We start from the raw sequence: 18223 nt of genomic DNA, 5'->3' as shown, positions 1-18223 counted from the left end.
CTGGCTGAAATTCAGAGCAAGCCTCCTTCTCCCCTGTGTCAGAAAGGGGGCTGAGGCCCGAGTGACTTGCTCAGGCAGCACAGCCAGGGGAGAGGCAGAGCCGGGCCTCCACCACGGGGCTCCAGACCCAAGGCCAGTGCCTTCCTGGCGCCCCCCAACCCTATGCTCATACCTCCAGTGGGCCCCTGGGCTGTGGCTTGAACTCCAGGCCCTGTGGACTCTCGGGGTCTCTCCTGCATGCAGCATCTTGGGCAGGACTTCGGAGTCCAACAGACTGGCCTGGTCGTTCACCAGCCACATGATCTCCAGCCGCCTGTTGGGTGGTGGTGCCCAGGCAAGGATGCTGTGCAGGGCGGGGTGTGCACATGCGCTGTTTGCGAACCGGAAATGCCTGACCCCGGGTGAGGTGTGGTCAAAGCCCCCTCTGCAGACTTTCTGCTCTGCAGACCACGCAGCACACAGCATCTTGCAGCATGAAAAGACCCGTCAGCCAGCTGAGCTGTGTGGCCGCGCGGATGTTTAGACACATTGGCCTTGGGCCCCGTCCTCCAGCTCCTCATCGCGCGTTCCTGCACTCATTCATTCTTTCATTCATTCAGGAATAGGATTGCAGGCAGTGTGGAGCAATGGCCACCGGGACCAACAGCCCCAGGAGGTTCAAAGCCCGGCTCAGGCACTTTCTGGCTGTGTGACCCTGGGCGAGACACTTCACCTCTCTGAGCTTCTGTGTGCTCCTCTGTGGAAGGTGGATGATACCCATGCCACCCTCTGCTGTGTGGGGACCCAATGTGTAGAAAGTGCTCAGGGCTATGCCTGCTACATTTACCTACACACTGGCCGCTCAAGAACTGGGGGGCTCGGGGGGTTCCTAGAGACTGTCATATCGCAACCTTTCCCAGGACAGGTAGCAGACATGTCCAGCTCCCCAGTGTCACCCTTCCCCTCTGGGCCTCATTCAAGGGAGCTCAGCACTCCCTGCTAAGCATTCATTGAGCACCTACTAAGTACCCAGCTCCATGCTGGGCACAGGGCCTGGAGGAGAAGCCACACCAGCCCTGAGATCAGAACTGCCCACGACGCGCTCTTTGGAGCTTCCCGACGGTAGGAGCGACAAGGACAATCAGAAGAGCCGAGAGAAATGGAGCTCTTTCTCCATCCCCGGCCCTGGGCCACGCCCCTCTGAGCCTTGCAATAAGGCGGGCCTAGTGGTATTGCAGGTGAGGCGCTGTGGCTCCGAGAGGGGCGGAGGCTGCTTACGGTCACAGGGCTTGAAAGTGGAATTCAGACTCTGGGATTCGGGCGCCAGTCTTTTGGGACGCAGACCCCTTGCATCCTTCCTCCACTGTGCCTGGAGGACTTGCCTGCCAGCATCGGTGCTGACAGGAATCTGGTCTGTTTTCTGGACGGGAACGAGGCAGAGAAAAGGAGGGCTGCCCTAGGTTACCTGGCCACCAGTCTCCCTGGATCCTGCTCACCTCTCCCGCCCCTTAGAAACAGTCCTGGTGCCTGCCCCTGTGAACCCAAGTCCCTGGGCCCCCCAACCCTGCTTGCCAGCCATGTGTCCAGCTCGGCTAGCCCAGACAACGTCTAATCCCTGACTGGGGTCACCAGGCCCCAGAGGGAGACAGGAAACAGCTGCATCGTGACTCCTGACCCACTCTGGGCACCAAACCACTGCAGAGGGGCTCAGGAGATGGGGGTCTTTACATCACCCGAAGCGTGAGCCTGTCTCTCTCCTCTGGCCACACCCTTCACCCCTCCCTGAAGGTCACAGGACTTCCCTGGTTTCACTTCTAGGACCATCTGCCTTAACCCCCAAGAACAGATGTTAAGGCTCTGAAATGTTAAGCATTTAAGAAACACTGATCTCATGATTCTGAAACTTCTAAACCTAGACCTAGAAAAAGAGGCAACTCGCGAACAGCCAGACATTTGGAGACAGAAGTTTCTTCCCTTTCTGTTCTTTGGGCCCAGCACTTCACAGTTTGCAGCTAACAGGAGTCCGGTTCATTGAACACCAGGGGGCGGGGAGGGACTGTCCTAAGCACGCCAAGTGAACAAACTCTGCTTCCACCAACCCTCCAAAGTAGGTACCACCATTATTCCCACTCCACAGATGAGGAAACTGAGGCCCAGAGAGGGTGAGGGACTTGCCCAAGATCACACAGCTGAGAAAATTCCAGCCCAGGTCCTACGAAACCTGCACCCCTAACCAGCATGCTACACTGCCCTGCACACTGTAAAATACGTTTGCATCTATTAACCTCTCAGCATTCTGGGGGGTATGGAGGTGGGGTACAAGGCAAGGACTGTGATCCCGGCTTTACAAAAGAGGGACCCACAGCTCAGAGAGGTAAGCTGACTTGCCCAAAGACATACAGCTTAGCAGGGCCTAGTTAGGTCTCCTGGTTCCTTATGTCCCTGTCCCACTCCCTCCTCCTCCCCTTGCTGTCCCCAGCCATTGACTCCTTGGCAATCCCAGTCTCTCCTTTTCCCTCTCCAGACCTGCCAGCTGAGTCTGGCTCCTCAAACCCTAAGGGAGAGGTCCCAGGTGGCCACCCTGAGACCTGGACCCTCCAGCCTCCTAGGGCACCCCCAGGAGTCCCTGCAGGGCCCCAGGGCGGGGGATGCCTGTGCTGGGCACTGCAGAGGCCTCTGGCATCAGGGACGCTGGCAAGAGCAAATTTATGAGCAGGGCTATTTTATACTTTGCAGCTGCTGCCATAAACCCTGGTCTGGCCCGGGAGGGGGAGCAGCTGCGGGGGAAGCTCCCAGGCCCTGGAGCCAGGACCAGATCCTTCCTGCTATTTCTGAGCAGCCAGAGGAGCCCTGAAGTGAAAACCTCCTGAAAAAAGGGCAGACCCCTGCCCCACTCCAGACAGGCCCGGTCCTTCCCCCACACCAGACGAAGAGCCGGGATGAAGCAGCCCAGAGCTGGACACAGCGCCAGGCTGCCCACCGGAGAGCCTGTTTCTCACCAGCTCTGGACGCGCCCCAGCTCCTGTCTGGTCCTCAGATGCCCGCTTAAATATCGAGGGGCTGGGCTCGATTAGGGGCTCTGACCTGTAGAGATTCCCTAAAGCCACTTAGTTCAAGCATTCCCACTATTTAAGGTTCTCTTTTCCAACTACTGGCTGTGTGACCTTGGACAAGTTACTTGACCTCTCTGGTTCTCAGTTTTCTCATCTGTAAAATGGGGAGAAATGACCATCTCATTAACAAGGGTGTGAGGAAGAAATAACAGAACATCAGTAGCTCGCAGCAGGTTTATTTGTGATAGCCCGAAACCGGAAACCACCCAGATGGCCATCAGCAGGTGACCTGATAAACAAATTGTAACATAGCCACACAAGGGAATGCTACCCAGCAATAACAAAGAGTGCAATATTGATACAAACAACATAAATAAATCTCGAAATACGAATGCTGAGTGGAAGAAGCCAGACCTAGAGAATACACACTGTATGGTACCATTTATATAAAATTCCAGAAAATAAAAACAAATCACAGTGACAGAAAGCAGATTACCAGGTGCCTGGGGATAGGGGTTGGGGGGCGGTGGAGAGGATAGGCAAGGAGGCTTTGCAAGAGGCACCAGAGCCTTCATGGCGATGGCCTTATGAGTGTACACGTGTGTCAAAATCATCACGTTGTACACTCAAGTGTGCACATCGAGTGTGCATCCATTATTTCTCAGCAAACCTACAGACAGTAATGCCCCAGACACGCGGGATGGCCTGTTTGCGTTTGCGAATGGCGGCCCTTCCTGGCGTTAGTCACGTGGTTGCACCTGGATGATTCTTTGTGGAATTCATCTTCTCCGCTAGAATACAGCCTCAGCTCTGTTTTGCTGATGGTGTGTCCCCAGTACCTGGCACTTAGTAGGTGCTCATTAAATAGTTGCGGTTGGAAAACGAAGGGTCTATGGCCCTGCTACCTGCTCCCCGGCCACCTGGGAATGCAGCGGGTGAACCAACCCCAAGCAGGGCAGACTCAAGGATTCCAAGCCCCTGTGAATGAGAAACAGGCAGGACGTCCCACAGCGCTGGGCAGTCACTGCCTGCACCCCAGGGGGGCGGGGTGGGGCCAAAACAAGGAAGTGGGACCCGCGATGAAATGCAGTAAACATTTGTCCCCCACCCCACTATCGGGAGAGGGGTCGGGGCCACACACAAGGCCGTGGTGGAAGCACGGAGAGGGTTCCGTACCTGTGGTTGTGGACGGGCTGGCGCATGTGCCCGCGCACACACGGAGCACCTGCTGTGTGTCGGGCGCTGTGCCGAGTGCTGGGGAGACGGAGGTGCACGGCGCCCCAGGCCCCTCTCCTCGTGGGCTTTGCATCCTGGGGTGACAGTTGTCCAGTGGTAACAGGGTGACAGTCACCCAGCCCAACCTTCAGACACTCTGATTTCATTGGTCTGGGAGTCAGGATTTTTTTTAGAGAGAGAGGGGAAGGGAGGGAGAAAAAGAGGGCGAGAAACACTGGTGTGCAAAAGAAACATGGCTGCCCTCCGGTCCTGTAACCCCAGCACGTGCCCTGACTGGGAATCGAACTGGCGACCTTTCAGTGCAGGGGACGATGCCCAACCAACTGAGCCACACCGGCCTGGCCAGGAGTCAGGACTTTTTTAAAAGCTCCCCGGTCATCCCATCGTGCAGGTGGAGACCCCTCCCAGGTGGAGTAGTACCATCTCTGTATACACAAGGAAATGGTGGCCCAGGGAGGTGAGGTGACTTCCCCAAGGCCACACAGCCAGGAAAGGGTGGAGTCAGCATTGAACCCAGGCGTCTCACTGAGGGGCCCATCCACCCCAGAGGGCAGAAGGTGGGGTGCCCAGGGGAGAGTGGCCTGGGACACGTGAGCTCCGCCCCTCCTCCTCTGCCCCTGGCCAGGACTCCCAGCCAGCGAACACCCAGCCCCTAAGGCTGACCAGAGCGGTGCAGGGCACGGGGAAGGGGGATCTTCAGCACCCCAACCCCGCCACACATCCCCAGAAGCCCCCATGCCCACATTGAGCTGGGGCCCCTGTCTCAGGGTGTTTTTGCTCACTCTCTCCCTCCCCTTTATGGCGACAGCCAGCCTGGCCCTGGGACAGGCCCCCTGGCGGAGGGCAGCTGTGCGGTTTTACAAGCCCTGGGACAGTGGGGGCCTGTTCAGGCCCTGGCAGGTCCCTGGATCCCTGGGAACAGGGAACCCCTCACCCCAACCCTCAAGCCCCACTGTCCCCCCGACCCAGCCACAGCCACACACACACCCCAACCACTGTCCCCTCTCCATGGCTCACTCCTTCTGGTGCCCAGCCAAATGAGTGCCCGGAAAAGGCTCCTCCTGAGTAATTCTACTGCAGACTGGAGGGGCCCGACGCAGGAGTGGGGTCCTGCTGTGCCCTCTCCCAAAGGCTTCATTCCTTCATTCCTTCATTCCTTTAGAAAAAAGCAGTAGAGCCCAGTGCGGGACTCAGACTCGGGAGTCAGACGCAGGGCCGGAGTCCTGGCTGTGTGACCGGGACAACTGACTTCACCTCTCTGGACCTCGGCTCTTCCATCTGTGACATTGGGAATAATAATAATGCCCGCCTCTATGGGGGTGCGAGTCTCAAAGAGTTAATGATGTCCAGTGTTTAGAGCAGTGCCTGGCACACAGCAGGTGCTCACACACTGTGGGAGTCATTATTATCACTGGGGGAGGGGCTATCAAGGAGGGCTCCCAGGGGGAGGGACATCTAGGCCAGAAGCTAAAGAGTGAGAGGGAGTTAGCAAGGCAAGGAAAGAGTGGAACGGTGTTTTAGGCAGAAGGAATAGTAGCTGTAAAAGCTCAGAGGTGAGGGAGAGGTAGACTCCTGCACTGGAGCTCAGACCACAGTTCCAAGGGGCGCTGGTTGTGGTGAGGGTCCCCACTCAATGTCCTCCAGAGGGCCCAGGGGAGCATTAGTGGGGAGCTTCTGGCCAGGGCGTAGCTGCTGGGGAAATGCACCCCTGCCTACCCCGGAATCTCCAATGCCTGCTTCTGTCTTCCTTGGTTTCCCGGTCCTGGGGAAGCATAATGCCCTTCCCAGCCACAGCCCTGTAGGAGCTCAGGAGCCAGTGGAGAGCTTGTCACACCCAGAGAGGTTGAGTGGCCGGGTCAGAGCCACCCAGTGTCCGGGTGTTCAGTGTGGGTATTGGGATTCTCCCTGTGTTCTTGGACAGGAGCTGGCCTGGGCTCGGAAGGGGAGGGCCCTTTCCCACTGAGCGAGACAGAGGACATTGTGTGTTGTGAAACCCAAACCCCGGCCCCCTCCGGATGGACGTGGGGTCGAAGGAGGAGAGGGGTGGCCTGGGTGTAGCCTCCCTGCCCCCATCACCTCGGGGATCCAGCATGCACTGGGCCCAGCCACATCTGGATCCCAGCTGGCAGCTCCGGGGCAGCAGGGGGGCAGTGGCCGCAGAAACTTGCCATCAAAGGCGAGGAAGAGCCTGCTGGTGAGGAGACAAAGGCCAGGGCCGCCTCCAGCCCCAGCTCCCGTGAGGGAGTGGGTGCAGAGACACGCCCCACCCTCAGCCATCCTGCAGGGGCACAGACCCAGAAGCCTCAGCGGGGGGGCCCTCCACTGCCATGGCTCCTCGGGGACACAGGGAGTGGGTGGCTGCCCTGTGTCCACAGTGAGTAGCAGAGCCACCATGGACCATGACGGGGCTGCCACAAGTCAGGGCTGGGGCCTAGTCTTGGGGACACTACTACCACTCCCCTGAGACACCCATCTTTCCCCGCTTTCCCCTCGATTCAGCCCCGAGGGCCTGGATGACATGTCTCCCCCAGAAAGTTGCCCCACACCCATGGAACAGCCCAGAGGAAATGCCCCCATCTCCCAGGGGGCTCACTCCCCTTCAGAAAACCACTGAGACTCAGGACAGGATAAAAGTTTATTGTGCTGGTTCCTTTCAGCTCAGCACCCAGGAGCTGCGCAGAGGCGGGGCAGCCCCCAACGGAGGGACGGGGAAGAGGACCCCGCCCCCAGCCTCCCCAAGTCAGGACGGAGCTCAGGCTCCCTGGTCGAGGACTAAAGAACGCTGTGGACACAGGCTGCCGGACAACAGTGTGGGAGCAGAGTGGGGGGGCCGGCGCTCTGCTGCTCCAGGCCGGGCGTCAGAAAGCCTGCCCCTGCTCAGGCTCCCAGAGAGTACGCTGCCCCCATGCTGGCCCGGGGCTCCCAGGCTGCGTGGGGAGTCTGACCAAAAGGCGCAATTCATTCACCCCGTCCCCACGGCTGTAGCGGGATGAGAGGCAGCACATGAGGGGGCCCGGGCCCACACAGCCTGCATCCCCAACCCAGCAGACACTGGGGCCACCTTCGGGGCAGCAATAATTTCCAAAGTGTGCTCTGCGGCTTTTACACTGTAGCTGCTTAAAAAAAAAAAAAAAAGTACTGCATGGTCAAAGCAGTTTGGGAAAGGCTAAGTGAAATCAGATTCCACGGGCCCTTTGCTGCAGGACTTGCGAGAGCCCCGGGGCATTCTGGGGGTGGGGGGTATGGGGAGTCGAGACACTGAGTTTCCACACCTCACGGGACTCCAGAATCTTTTTCTCCACTGGGTACCCCAGGGAACCCAGCTTGGGAAATGCTCATGGAAGGCCCTGTCAGGAGGGGTGCAGGCACCCCTGGCAGAAGCTTCCTGATGAATCAGGCCCACCTCGGCACCCCCACTGACGGCACCGGCCCGGGTGCTTCTGTGTTTCCCATTTAAAGTCTTCCAAAGCTGCTCATTCATCTGCTTTCCTTCGCTGCCTCGGTGAACAGCGCTGCTGTCGGGCGCGGCCACGAGGAACCCGCAAAGCATGTTTCCTAATGGACCGGGCTCTAATGGGGACACCCCCGCCCCTGCCCCACCACGCCCAGAGGAGCTGTGCTTGGGGATGTAGCCCTTTGGGGCTGCAGGGGCAAACGTTCTGGAATTTGGTGAGACGCCGGGGGTTGGACCGGAGACCAGCATCTCCACCCATTGTAGGATCCGGACACACTGGGATTTGCAGCTGGGGGTGGGCAAGAAGGGGGCTTCAGGGAGCGTTAAGGACCTTTTTGTGCCCAAGGATGGGACCCCTAGGGGTCCGACAGTCAGGGCCACAGCTCTGGGGGCCTGTTAGACGCTAGGGGTGGCACTGCCACAAGCGCAGGGGCTTTCTGGGGGGCCAGCTGGGTCCCCAGCTTCCTGGGCTAATAAGGGGGCCGCTTCTGGCTCCCCATGGCCCTCACTGGCCCCCACAGCCCCTTCTGCCGGCACTGAGCACAGTGCCTCCTCCGGCGCCTGTGGTGTCTCTGCTGGGGCCCCATGGCCCTGGGCCTCTGGGTGCTCCTCCTGGCTGCCCACCTCCTCTTCCTCTGACTTGCCCTCTGTCATCCTGGCTCCATCTCCGCTGCTCGGGGCCACCCTGGTGGGAGATTTGAGGTTCTGGGTGGCAGCAAGGATGTCCGCCTGGAGCTGCTGGGAGGAATCCAGGGCCTCCTCTGGCCGGCCGTCGGGAGCCCTGTCAGGGACCTCGCTGAAGGCCTGGGGGCCCCCGGCCCGGTCCCTCTGGTCCACGTACTTCTTCTTGGGGAAGGACGAGGGGTAGTAGGCCGAGGCCTTATGCTTCTGGCGGGTGATGAGGGCGGCGCAGACGATGAACATGACCAGGAACACCAGGGAGCCCACCACGGCGATGAGCATCACATACTGGCGGAAGAAGTCTACAATGCCGTCCAGGAAGTTGGTGGGCGGCTTGGGGCCCGCCGGGGCCGTGGGCTGTGGCCCCACCAACGTGGGGCTGAGGGCCGGTGTCTGGGGTGGCGGGAGGCTCGGCGAGGAGGCCAAAGACCCGTCAGCCTCCCCGCTGCCCCCCAGGTCCTCCAGGAAGGCGGTCTGCAGGGGCACAGAGTGGACCACTGCAGGCAGGACCCTCGGGAGCAGCAGCAGAGACACGAGGAGGCTGGAGGCTGTGGCAGAAAGCATGTTGTCCGGGACCTACGGGGAAGTGAGGCAGGAGAGAGGTCAGGGAGGGACTCCAGGGTCTCAGGGGACCCCGAGGAGGTGCAGGAAACACACAACATATTCTAGCAAGTCACCCTCCTTCCCCAGGCCTGAGCCTCCCCACCGTACAATGGACCCCCGTGCCTTCACAGGTGGGGTTCACACCTCCCCCTCCGCTCCACTCTGAGGCCCTGGAGAGCAGGGGCTGAATCGTATTTCTCTTGGCATCCTCAGGTATACAGTAAGTGCTCCATACCTGTATCTCGATCACCTTGACTGAATTAATAATAATCATTTACCCTTTTGCTGCTTGCAATGTGCCGGGTACTATTTTAAGTTTTTTACATGGAATTTCTCATTGAATCTTGACAGCCACCCAATGGGGGAGGTCCTGTTATTGGCCCCACTTTCGAGGTATGGAACCGAGGCTCAGGGGTTCAGTGACTTGCTGAGAAAGAGCAGGCTTTGAAGATGGGGTGCTGAGTGAATGAGAAACCGAGTCACTGTCAGCTGAACCCCTTCCGGTGGGGAGCCTCCCCAGCAGCCCCCAGCCTCTCTGTGGTCCCCTTCCCTTCTCCGGAAGATTCAGAGGTCTGGAAGCCTGAACACTTTCCGAGCTCGGCAGAGGACCTGCCTGTGCAGGGCATGCTGGGGGCATCTGCCCTGTGGCTGACCTTTGCCTCAACGCCCAAAGCAGGACCTGGAGGCCACAGGGGTCCCGCCCCCCAGGCCTGAGACAAAGCTGGAGCCTACTGGAGCCCGAGTCCCATCATCAAATGAGAATCAGCTGCACGATGCCCCGCTCCTGTTGGAAAGCTGCCCCCAGCGTGAACCCCCAGACCCACTCTGGCCCAGACAGCGGCTGACTAATAAATTCCTCACGGCCCAGGTTTACGGAGGAGCACGGCTTCTAAATCACAAACCCTCCCAGTCAGGCTGAGTGCACCTAGGTGCTCTGATAAACCCAGGGACCCCTTCCTGTGCCCCCCAGGTTACCCCCTGAGAACCCCACCCTGACCCAGGGGAGGCCCCAGGACCCTGACAACTGGGCGGGGCTAGGGGCTCCCAGATGGAAAGGCCTTAGGGTCCCCTGCCCGAGGCCCTCTCTCTGGGGACTGAGATGGGGAGACTGAGGCCCAGAGAAGGCAAGGGGCAGGCCCAAAGCCACACAGCAGGTTCTGGGCTGGAGAAGGAGGCCGGGTGTCCAGCGCCCCGACTGCAGTTGCCCCTGAGTGCCCCAGCCTGAAGCCCTGCTGTGTGAAACGGCGCCTTTGGGGACTCGGGGGCTGAGGTAGGAGTGGCGCTAGGCCATTGAGTGATTTGTTCCGAGTGCCCCAGGGCCTCCCAACCAAAGTGCAGGGATTGAAATGAACTGTACTGACATGAATTCAGACAAACGGGCTCAGATGGCAAGAACAAAAGATAATTCAGGACATAAAAAGAGGCAACACTACTCAGGGTTTCTTTTTTTTTTAATCTTCGCCCAAGGATATATTTTTATTGATTTTAGAGAGAGAGGAAGAGAGAGAGAGAGAGAGGCAGAGAGAGGGGGAGACAGAGAGGAGGAAAGAGCGAGAGAAATATCAATCAGTTGCCTCCTGTACACTCCCTGACCGGGAATCAAACCTGCAACCTTCTGGAGCACGGGATGACGTTCCAACCAACTGAGCCACCCGGCCAGGGCTCAGGGGCTCACTTTTAGTGAGCCGGCCACTGTCCTTTCATCTCAGGCCACTCATCTGAGCCCCGCTGTGGGTGCCACCCTGCAGAAGCCCCAGCACCATCGTTGTCTCCGCTTTTCAGATGAGGAACTGAGATTCACACACAAACAGTGATTTGCCCAAGCACATCCAGACGGTAAGTGTCAGAGCTGGGATTTGAACCTTCTTCTGTGTGACGCCGAGTTTCTCTCTCTGTCTCTGTCTCTCTCTCTCTCTCTCCCTCCCTCTCTCCTTCTCTCCTGCCGTCCCTCTCCCTCTTGCCCAGGGCTGGCCTCACACCCGCTGGTTGATGTCACTTGTCAGCTGGAAAAAAGATTTGAGATGCTACATGAACTGCGGGAGCCTTCCAGGCCCTCCTCTCTCTGGCACTTGTTGGCAAAGTTTCCACAGAGAGCTTTGATCCGGGGGTCTTTGTCTCACTGGTCCCCACCCTGCCTTCTGCCTCCAGTCCAGCCTCAATAGAGACCTTTCACATGGTAGCTGAAGCTTCTCACCGCAGACTGCGACCAGTGGTGGCTGAAGACCACGGGGCTTTCCCAGGGGGCCGACTGGGAAGTACCCTGCGGGCAGCAGAGTGGGGAGGCCAGGGAGGCCGAGGTAGGGACTCTTGGCTCCATCTTGGCCCAGCTCTTTTGTCTGGTCTTTCTGGGCCTCAGTCTCCCCATCTGTAAATTGGGGACATGCTGGGGAGGGGACCCCTGGTCCTGCCTGGCACAGAGTAGCTGCTCACAGAGGAAGCATCTTCCCAGCAAAGCCAACAGGTGAGTCCCCTCACCGGATGTGTACATTTGGTCAGCATCTCCCCCCCGGCCCCTCCTCCAGCTTTCTTACCTCATTGGGTGGGATCTCTTCAACTCTGATCGCCGAGGAATCCAGCACCACACACACACGAGCACACATGTGCACTCACGCACACACGCATGCACACACATGCGGCACAGCAGAGAGCTGGATGGAGAAAAGGGCCCCCTGCCCCTGAAGCTTTGGGGTGAGGGGACAGAGGATAAAGAAAGATGCCACACAATCTCTGGCTCCTAAAGACAAAGACCCCAACTCTCAGAGTCCCCCACACCCCACACTCCCTCCGGCTCCCCAGCAAATGTGCAGGCAAGGTGAGGGAGCTGGCCGGCCCCCCAGGGGGATGGCCATGGGACCCTATGTGGCAAGTGCCCTACCTTCCCTGGGCCTCAGTTTCCCCCTCTGTAGGATGGGCGCACTAGCCCGGGCAGCTCCTGTCTGGGACTAACTCTTCCAGGACTTGGGGACGCACAGACCGCTAAGAGCTGGCGTGGGGCCAGCCCTCTCATTTCTCCCGGAGGCAGCTGGGCTGAGTCGGGGGACGGCCTGCCCAAGGTGGCACAGCCTGTCAGCGTGGGGTCCTGAATGGGGCCCTGCGCAGAGAGGCCACTCAGAACGCCCCAAAGGAGGCCCCTTTCCAGCTGTGTGTGTCCCGTGCGTCTTCTCAGGGCCTTGGTTTCCACGTCTGTACAGGGGGGTAGGGGCCGCCCCTCTGGGCTGGTGTCGGGATGAGAAACTACAGGGCCTAGAGCGCAGCGGGTGCTGACTGGTGGGCGCCAGGTGACGGGCCAGGGCTCCCAGCCTGGGGCAGGGCCTCTCTTTAGGGTCCCTCTCACTCGGGGTGCGTTGTTGTAAACCCTAAGGGCCCCAGGTGAGGTCAGGAATATACAGAGGATGCAAAATCCACCCCTAAGACAGGGGTACCCCAAGTCCCAAGGCTGAGGGGCCGCAGCAGCAGCTCCACCCCCACCCAGAGACTGGTAGCCGAGGGGGAAGGGCAGCCCACAAAAACCTGGCTTCAATTAGTGGCCTTGGGGGGAGGGGGCCTGGCTGAAGCCCTGCACCCCCTGCTCAGGGCAGCCGAGGACAGGGACCTGGGTCCCTTGGAGGGCAGGCCTGGGGAGGGATGGGGGTCCCAAGGGCTCAGTACACACACACACACACAAAGAGCAGCTGCAGCGTAGACACACAACACAAATACACACACACACACAACACCCAGACACCCCAGAGGGCGTACTCGGTCCACAGCACAGACACCCGGCCCACGGACATGGATGCATAGCGCCAGTTCCCCAACAACACGTGCACACACGCAACCCCTGTCACACTGCAAGTCCCCCCCAGGACAGGACAGTCCCGGGCCACACCGCCCTCCTGCTGGAAGCAACCACCAGGCATCCACTTTCCAGAACGACACGTCCCCCTAGAGCGAGGCCACCGCGGCACCCAGACAACACTCGGCCGCGCAGGCCCATCGACGGCGCCCACACAGTCCACCCCTCACCCTCGGCACACACCACACGTACACAGCATCCAGCACACCCTCAAAACTCACACACACTTAGAGACGCTCCCCCAGAGCGCTCCCGCCGGCCCGGTCCCTACACTGCAAGGCACCCCCAGGCTCGCTGACAGAGAAGGGGACCCCAGGACTCACCAGTCCCTCCGCACACAGGCCTGGTGCTCCCGCCAGGTGGAGCGAGAGAGAGAGTCGGTGCCCGTGCCCGGCGCTGCTCTGGGCTGGCCGCCCCGCCCTCCTCCCGCCCCCTCCCTCCCTCCCTGGCTGCGGGGCCAGCTTGATTTCATTAAGGGGTTTGGGGTGGGGACAGGGGGAGGGGTGGGGCCGTGCTGGGCCACACACATCCCTCCTCGGCTCCCACCCCAGCAGGCGCCCCCTCGACACTCCAGGGAAGCCCAGATGGGGCGCTTCCTCCCTGACCACGGGTCCCCAGGGTAGGCCACAGCTCACAGACAGACATGGCTGTCCCACAGTGCCCCCCAAAACAACAAGCTGGCGTCCTACCCTCCTTCCAAAGAGGAGCAGGTCAGGAAGGCTCGAAGTCCCCTAGAAGTAAGGAGGAAAGTTCCCGGTCCTTGTTCCCCTCTGTGACTCAGGTTTTCCGGGGCTCAGGGTGCAGAGTGGAAGCCGGGGTGCGTGTGAGGCCCAGGATCAGCGGAGGCCTGACTGAGGGTCTAGGGCTGAGGCAGAGAGCAAGTTCTGGCACCCACTGTCTAGCCCTGGTCAGGCCCTTACCTCCTCCAAGCCTCAGCTTCCCCACAGGCAGGGGTGGGCGGGAAGCTTTCTGGGCCCTCTCTGGCTCTTATCGGAAGTGGTGTTCTAGATCAGTGGCCTGCTCTACCCCAGGGGGGTGTGGCCAGCACGGGGTGGGGGGGGGGGTAAGGGTACAGCCAGTGCAGGGGCTGTGACCCTAGGGCACAGATGGGGACAGCGAGGCAGGATGAGTTCCAGGAGCTCAACCAGGGGACTGAGGCAGGTCAGTAGTGGTGCTGGAACCAGGACCTCTGGCTGGCTTGAGGAATCCAGTGGGTCAGTGGCCCCTGTATCCATTCTCTCACTCGCTCATTCATTCATTCAGCAAAGGAATGTTCTAGGTGTCCTTAGTGGACTCGTACAGCACACCAGGCGCCGTGCCAAGCAGGCCTCAGAGGCGAATCAGTCTCAGCCCAGTGTCTGGGGAGCTCGGAGACTTCCAGGGAGAAGGACACATAAAAATTACTCTTTCGCACAACGACAATGGATTTGTGGCAGGAGAGAGGCCAGGCCAAGGGCTCAGGGACCCCAGAACAAAGAGAGGCCCACAGAGAGAAAGAGGCAGGGACCACCTCCCAGAGGACTTGGGTGGGAACGAGCGGAGTCTGACCTGGAGGAGGCCTGGAGAGGTGATCTAGGTGGAAGGCCCCGCGTGCACAGGGGCGGAGCGGCTGCAGGGTAAGGAGGGCTGGGCAAGTCAGCAGGAGCCGGGCTAAGGTCTCAGAATGTTGTTCATCCAGCCTAAGACAGGGCCCATTCTGTGCTCCTCCTTTGGAGGCAGCACGGCTCCCACAAGGAGTACGGGACCCAGAGGCAGATAGACCCAAGTTCAAATCCTGCCTCCAGCATGGCCCACCCCACACGGAGCCTCTGAGTAGGGAGACGGAGGGCGTGAGCATGCTGGGTAGTATCAGCCAGAGGCCCAGTGCGTGAGTTTATCATCACTGCTGCGACCAATCACCACGCACGTATCAGCTTCAAACAACACATGTTTGTTCGCCCACAGTTCTTTTTCTAAAATATATTTTATTGTTATTCTATTACAGTTGTCCCAGTTTTTGCCCCTTTGCCCTCCCCTGCCCAGCCCCCCACACACACCCATAGTCAATCCCCGCCCTGTTGCCCATGTCCATGGGTCATTCATGCATGTTCTTTAATTAGTCCCCTCCCCTTCTTTCCGCCCTTGACCCCTCAGTCTGTTTCACGACCCCATGCTTGTGGTTCTACGTTCCTCATTAGTTTATTTGTGTTCATTAGGTTCCTCTCTATAGGTGAGAGCATATGGTATGTGTCACTGACTGGCTTATGTCACTTAGCACAATGCTCTCCAGTTCCACCCATGCTGTTGCAAAGGGTATAAGCTCCTTCTCTCTCTCTGCTGCGCAGTATCCATGTGCAAATGCGCCACAGTTTTTTGATCCACTTGTCTACTGATGGGCCCTCAGGCTGTTTCCAGCACTTGGCTATTGTAAATAATGCTGCCATGAACATCGGGGTGCATAGGTTCTTTTGAACTGGTGTTTGGGGTTCTTTGAGTATAATCCCAGCAGTGGAACCTCTGGGTCATAAGGCAGATCCATTTTAAGTTTTTTGAGGTAACTCCACACTGTTTTCCACAGTGGCTGCACCAGTCTGCATTCCCACCCACAGTGCACTAGGGTCCCCCTTTCTCCACAGCCTCGCCTGCTCTTGTTGTTTGTTGATTTATTGATTGATTGGTTTTCATTGTCGTTCAGTTACAGTTGTCCCCATTTCCCTCCCCTGTTGCTCTCTCTCCTGCAGTCTGGCAGCCAGAAGTCGACAACGGCTAACAGCAAGGTGTCGGCATCGCTGCATTCACATCCTGGCATCCTCAGGGGAGAGAGTCCGCCTCTTTGCCTTTTTTCTTTTAAATCCCCACCTGAGGACATATTTTCCATTGCTTTTATTTTTAGTTTTTAAAGATTTTATTTATTTATTTTTAGAGAGGGGAAGGAGAGAGGGAGAGAAACATCAATGTGTGGTTGCCTCTCAAGCGCCCCCTACTGGGGACCTGGCCCACAACCCAGGCATGTGCTCTGACTGGGAATCCAACCGGGGACCCTTCAGTTCACAGGCCGGCCGGCGCTCAACCCACTGAGCCACACCAGCCAGGGCCTATTTGTCACTGCTTTTAGAGAGAGGAGAGAGAGAGAGAGAGAAACATTGATGTGTGGTACAAACATCAGTTGGTTGCCTCCTGTACATGCTGGGACCGGGAATCAAAGCCACAACCCTTAAGTTACAGAATGACACTAGCCAACTGAGCCACTCTGGCCAGTACTGTTTCTTTGCCTTTTTAAGCTTCTAGAAACCGCCTGCATTCCTCGGCTCATAGGCCTCTTCCTCTGTCTCACAGCTGGCTGATGTGGCCTGAGTTCTTGTCACTCCACCAACTCTGGTTCTCTCTTCCAATTCCTCTTCCACTTTTAAGGTCCCTTGGGATGACCTTGGGCCCACCCCGATCATCCAGGACAATAGCCTCGTCCAAGGACCTCGATGTAATCCCACCTGCAAATAAACCCTCTTTGCCATGTAAGGTGACACACTCACGTTCACATTCACAGGTTCCAGGCACTGGGATGCGGACCTCTCTGGGGGAGGGGCAGCATTCTGTCCCCCACACTGTGGCTGAATCCTGTTACTCGTTCCCTGGGGAGCCGGAAACATCCACCCTCCAAACACTGGGGCTCCTCCTCCCATCGAGCCTACCCCTGCGCAGGCTCTGTAAGTGCTTCGGGACAGGTGAAAAATTAAGGGAAACCCATCCGACAGGTGCAGAAACAGGCTGACGGCAGGGCGGCCTACTGAGTTCCAGCAGTGTGGTGAGAATCAGAGCCCTTTCTTCTGTGCCAGCCCCTGGGTCTTACCTGGCAATGAAACTGCCAGGCCAGTGACCCCACCTCCAGGGGCTCTGCCCCACGCAAGGGCTCTCTGACCGTGTCAACATGCACACCAAAACACCCCCTCCTTCAGCCAACCCACGGTCCCAACCCGCAACCTGAGGCCAGAACAGCAAGGACGTCAGTCCCCGATGGAAGCAAAAAGGACCCAGGAGTGCCAGCCCCAGCTCACTCATCACTGGGGGCGGCGGGACTGATCGCTGCCCCTCTCTGGGCTGCCGCTAAATGCGGGGTTGTCTGCCCCGCGCCCGCCAGCACGAAGGTTCCAACATGCTGACATTCTACACTTTCTTCATTCTGCGACAATTTCTTTCAGCGTCTACTTTACACCCAGCCCTGAATCAGGCCGTGGGGGACAGTGATGAGCAAACAAAGGCACGGAGTTTACAGAGTAGGGGGGAGACCCGCTGTAAGGAAGGAAACGAACAAGGGAATGTCTAACTGCAGACCGTGCGAAGAGGTGGGATGAGACAGCTCAGGGGCAGAGGGAGGCTAGCCTTGAGGGGGCTATTTGGTCCCGAAGGTCATGGAGGCCTCCATGAGGAAGTGATTGTAGAGCTGAAGATGAGGAGGAGGTATTCAGGAAGGCAACGATGCAAGAGGATCCCCAGTGGTCAGAACAGCATGTGCAAAGGCCCTGAGGTGGATGGGAGCCCAGCAGCTTCACGGCAGCTCCTAAAGATTATTATTGAGTAAGACATGAGTCAGATCTGCGGGGACCACAAACTTTGCCCATTTTGTGCACTGCCTTACCTCCAGCATCTAAGACAGTGCCTGGAACACAATAGGTGCTCAATAAATGCTTGTTGATGTGTCAATGGCCACTCTGACCTCCACTCTTGCATTCCCACGTTTTGACAAGCTAACTCTCTGAGATTTTGTTCCGGCCACTCCTTGTCCTCTCTGAGGGTCTCACATCCCACAGTCTATGGTTCCAGGACCTGCTCCGCAGCCTGGCTGGATGATCCCCGTGGCCTGAACTGCCACGGCTCCAAGGGGACACAGGCAGACCTGTGGCAGACAGCAGGCTGGGCCACCCATTTGCAACCTGTAATTTCGGAGGCACAGAGCAATGGGCCCTCTGCCCAGCCTTCAGACCTCACCCTGTGTCTAACATGCAATTAGCAGCAGTGACCCCCGCCCTGCTGAGCAGCCACAGCCGAGGAGGCAGGGAGGGCGAGGGCCAAACCCACCCTCCTCAAGCCTCACCAGGGTCCTCCCCCATTGAACCTGGGGCGGGTGCCTGGTCCACCACAGTCCCCAGCTCCAGCTTCTCTGTTCTCAGAGGCCCCTCTAATTACGTAGCTCCTGGGGCCACCAGGGCCCGCGCTCTGGGAAAAAAATAGCCCAAGCCTTTCATGTGGCCCAAGAGGCTGGAGCTGCGGCCCCACAGGCCTGGCCTTCAGAGGGACACCCGTGGAGCAGCCTCCCATTGGGTGCTCCAGAGAGGCAGGGTGGGCTTCATCCAGGCAGGGCAGAGCTCCAGGTGTGCTGTGAAACCTCCCTGGGCCTCAGTTTCCCCA

The 18223-nt window shown here is 58.7% G+C and overlaps 1 protein-coding gene across 3 annotated transcripts; it reads right to left on the bottom strand.

Moving 5' to 3' along the window:
- Positions 1-6892: 6892 nt before the first annotated feature.
- Positions 6893-13786, bottom strand: TMEM119 (transmembrane protein 119). Of its 3 annotated transcripts, none has more exons than XM_053929148.1 (2): positions 13762-13786; positions 6893-8979 (listed from the first exon to the last, which is right to left on the bottom strand). In XM_053929148.1, exon 2 carries the CDS (start codon positions 8965-8967, stop codon positions 8119-8121), a length of 849 nt encoding a protein of 282 aa, XP_053785123.1. In that variant the 5' UTR covers positions 8968-8979; positions 13762-13786; the 3' UTR covers positions 6893-8118. The 3 variants fall into 3 exon arrangements, with proteins under 3 accessions (XP_053785123.1, XP_053785122.1, XP_024422409.2); XM_053929147.1 differs by lacking the exon at positions 13762-13786 and adding an exon at positions 13531-13755; XM_024566641.3 differs by lacking the exon at positions 13762-13786 and adding an exon at positions 13165-13253.
- Between the last annotated feature and the right edge of the window lie 4437 nt (positions 13787-18223).

Source organism: Desmodus rotundus, chromosome 7, assembly GCF_022682495.2.
Source record: "Desmodus rotundus isolate HL8 chromosome 7, HLdesRot8A.1, whole genome shotgun sequence".
NCBI lineage: Eukaryota > Metazoa > Chordata > Mammalia > Chiroptera > Phyllostomidae > Desmodus > Desmodus rotundus.
Note: the sequence above shows the minus strand (reverse complement) of the source record. Positions and strands in the feature narration are given on the sequence as shown.

Bases quoted from the DNA above. Each gene is read 5' to 3' on its own strand.
- TMEM119 (XM_053929148.1), bottom strand. From the start codon at position 8,967: ATGCTTTCTGCCACAGCCTCCAGCCTCCTCGTGTCTCTGCTGCTGCTC.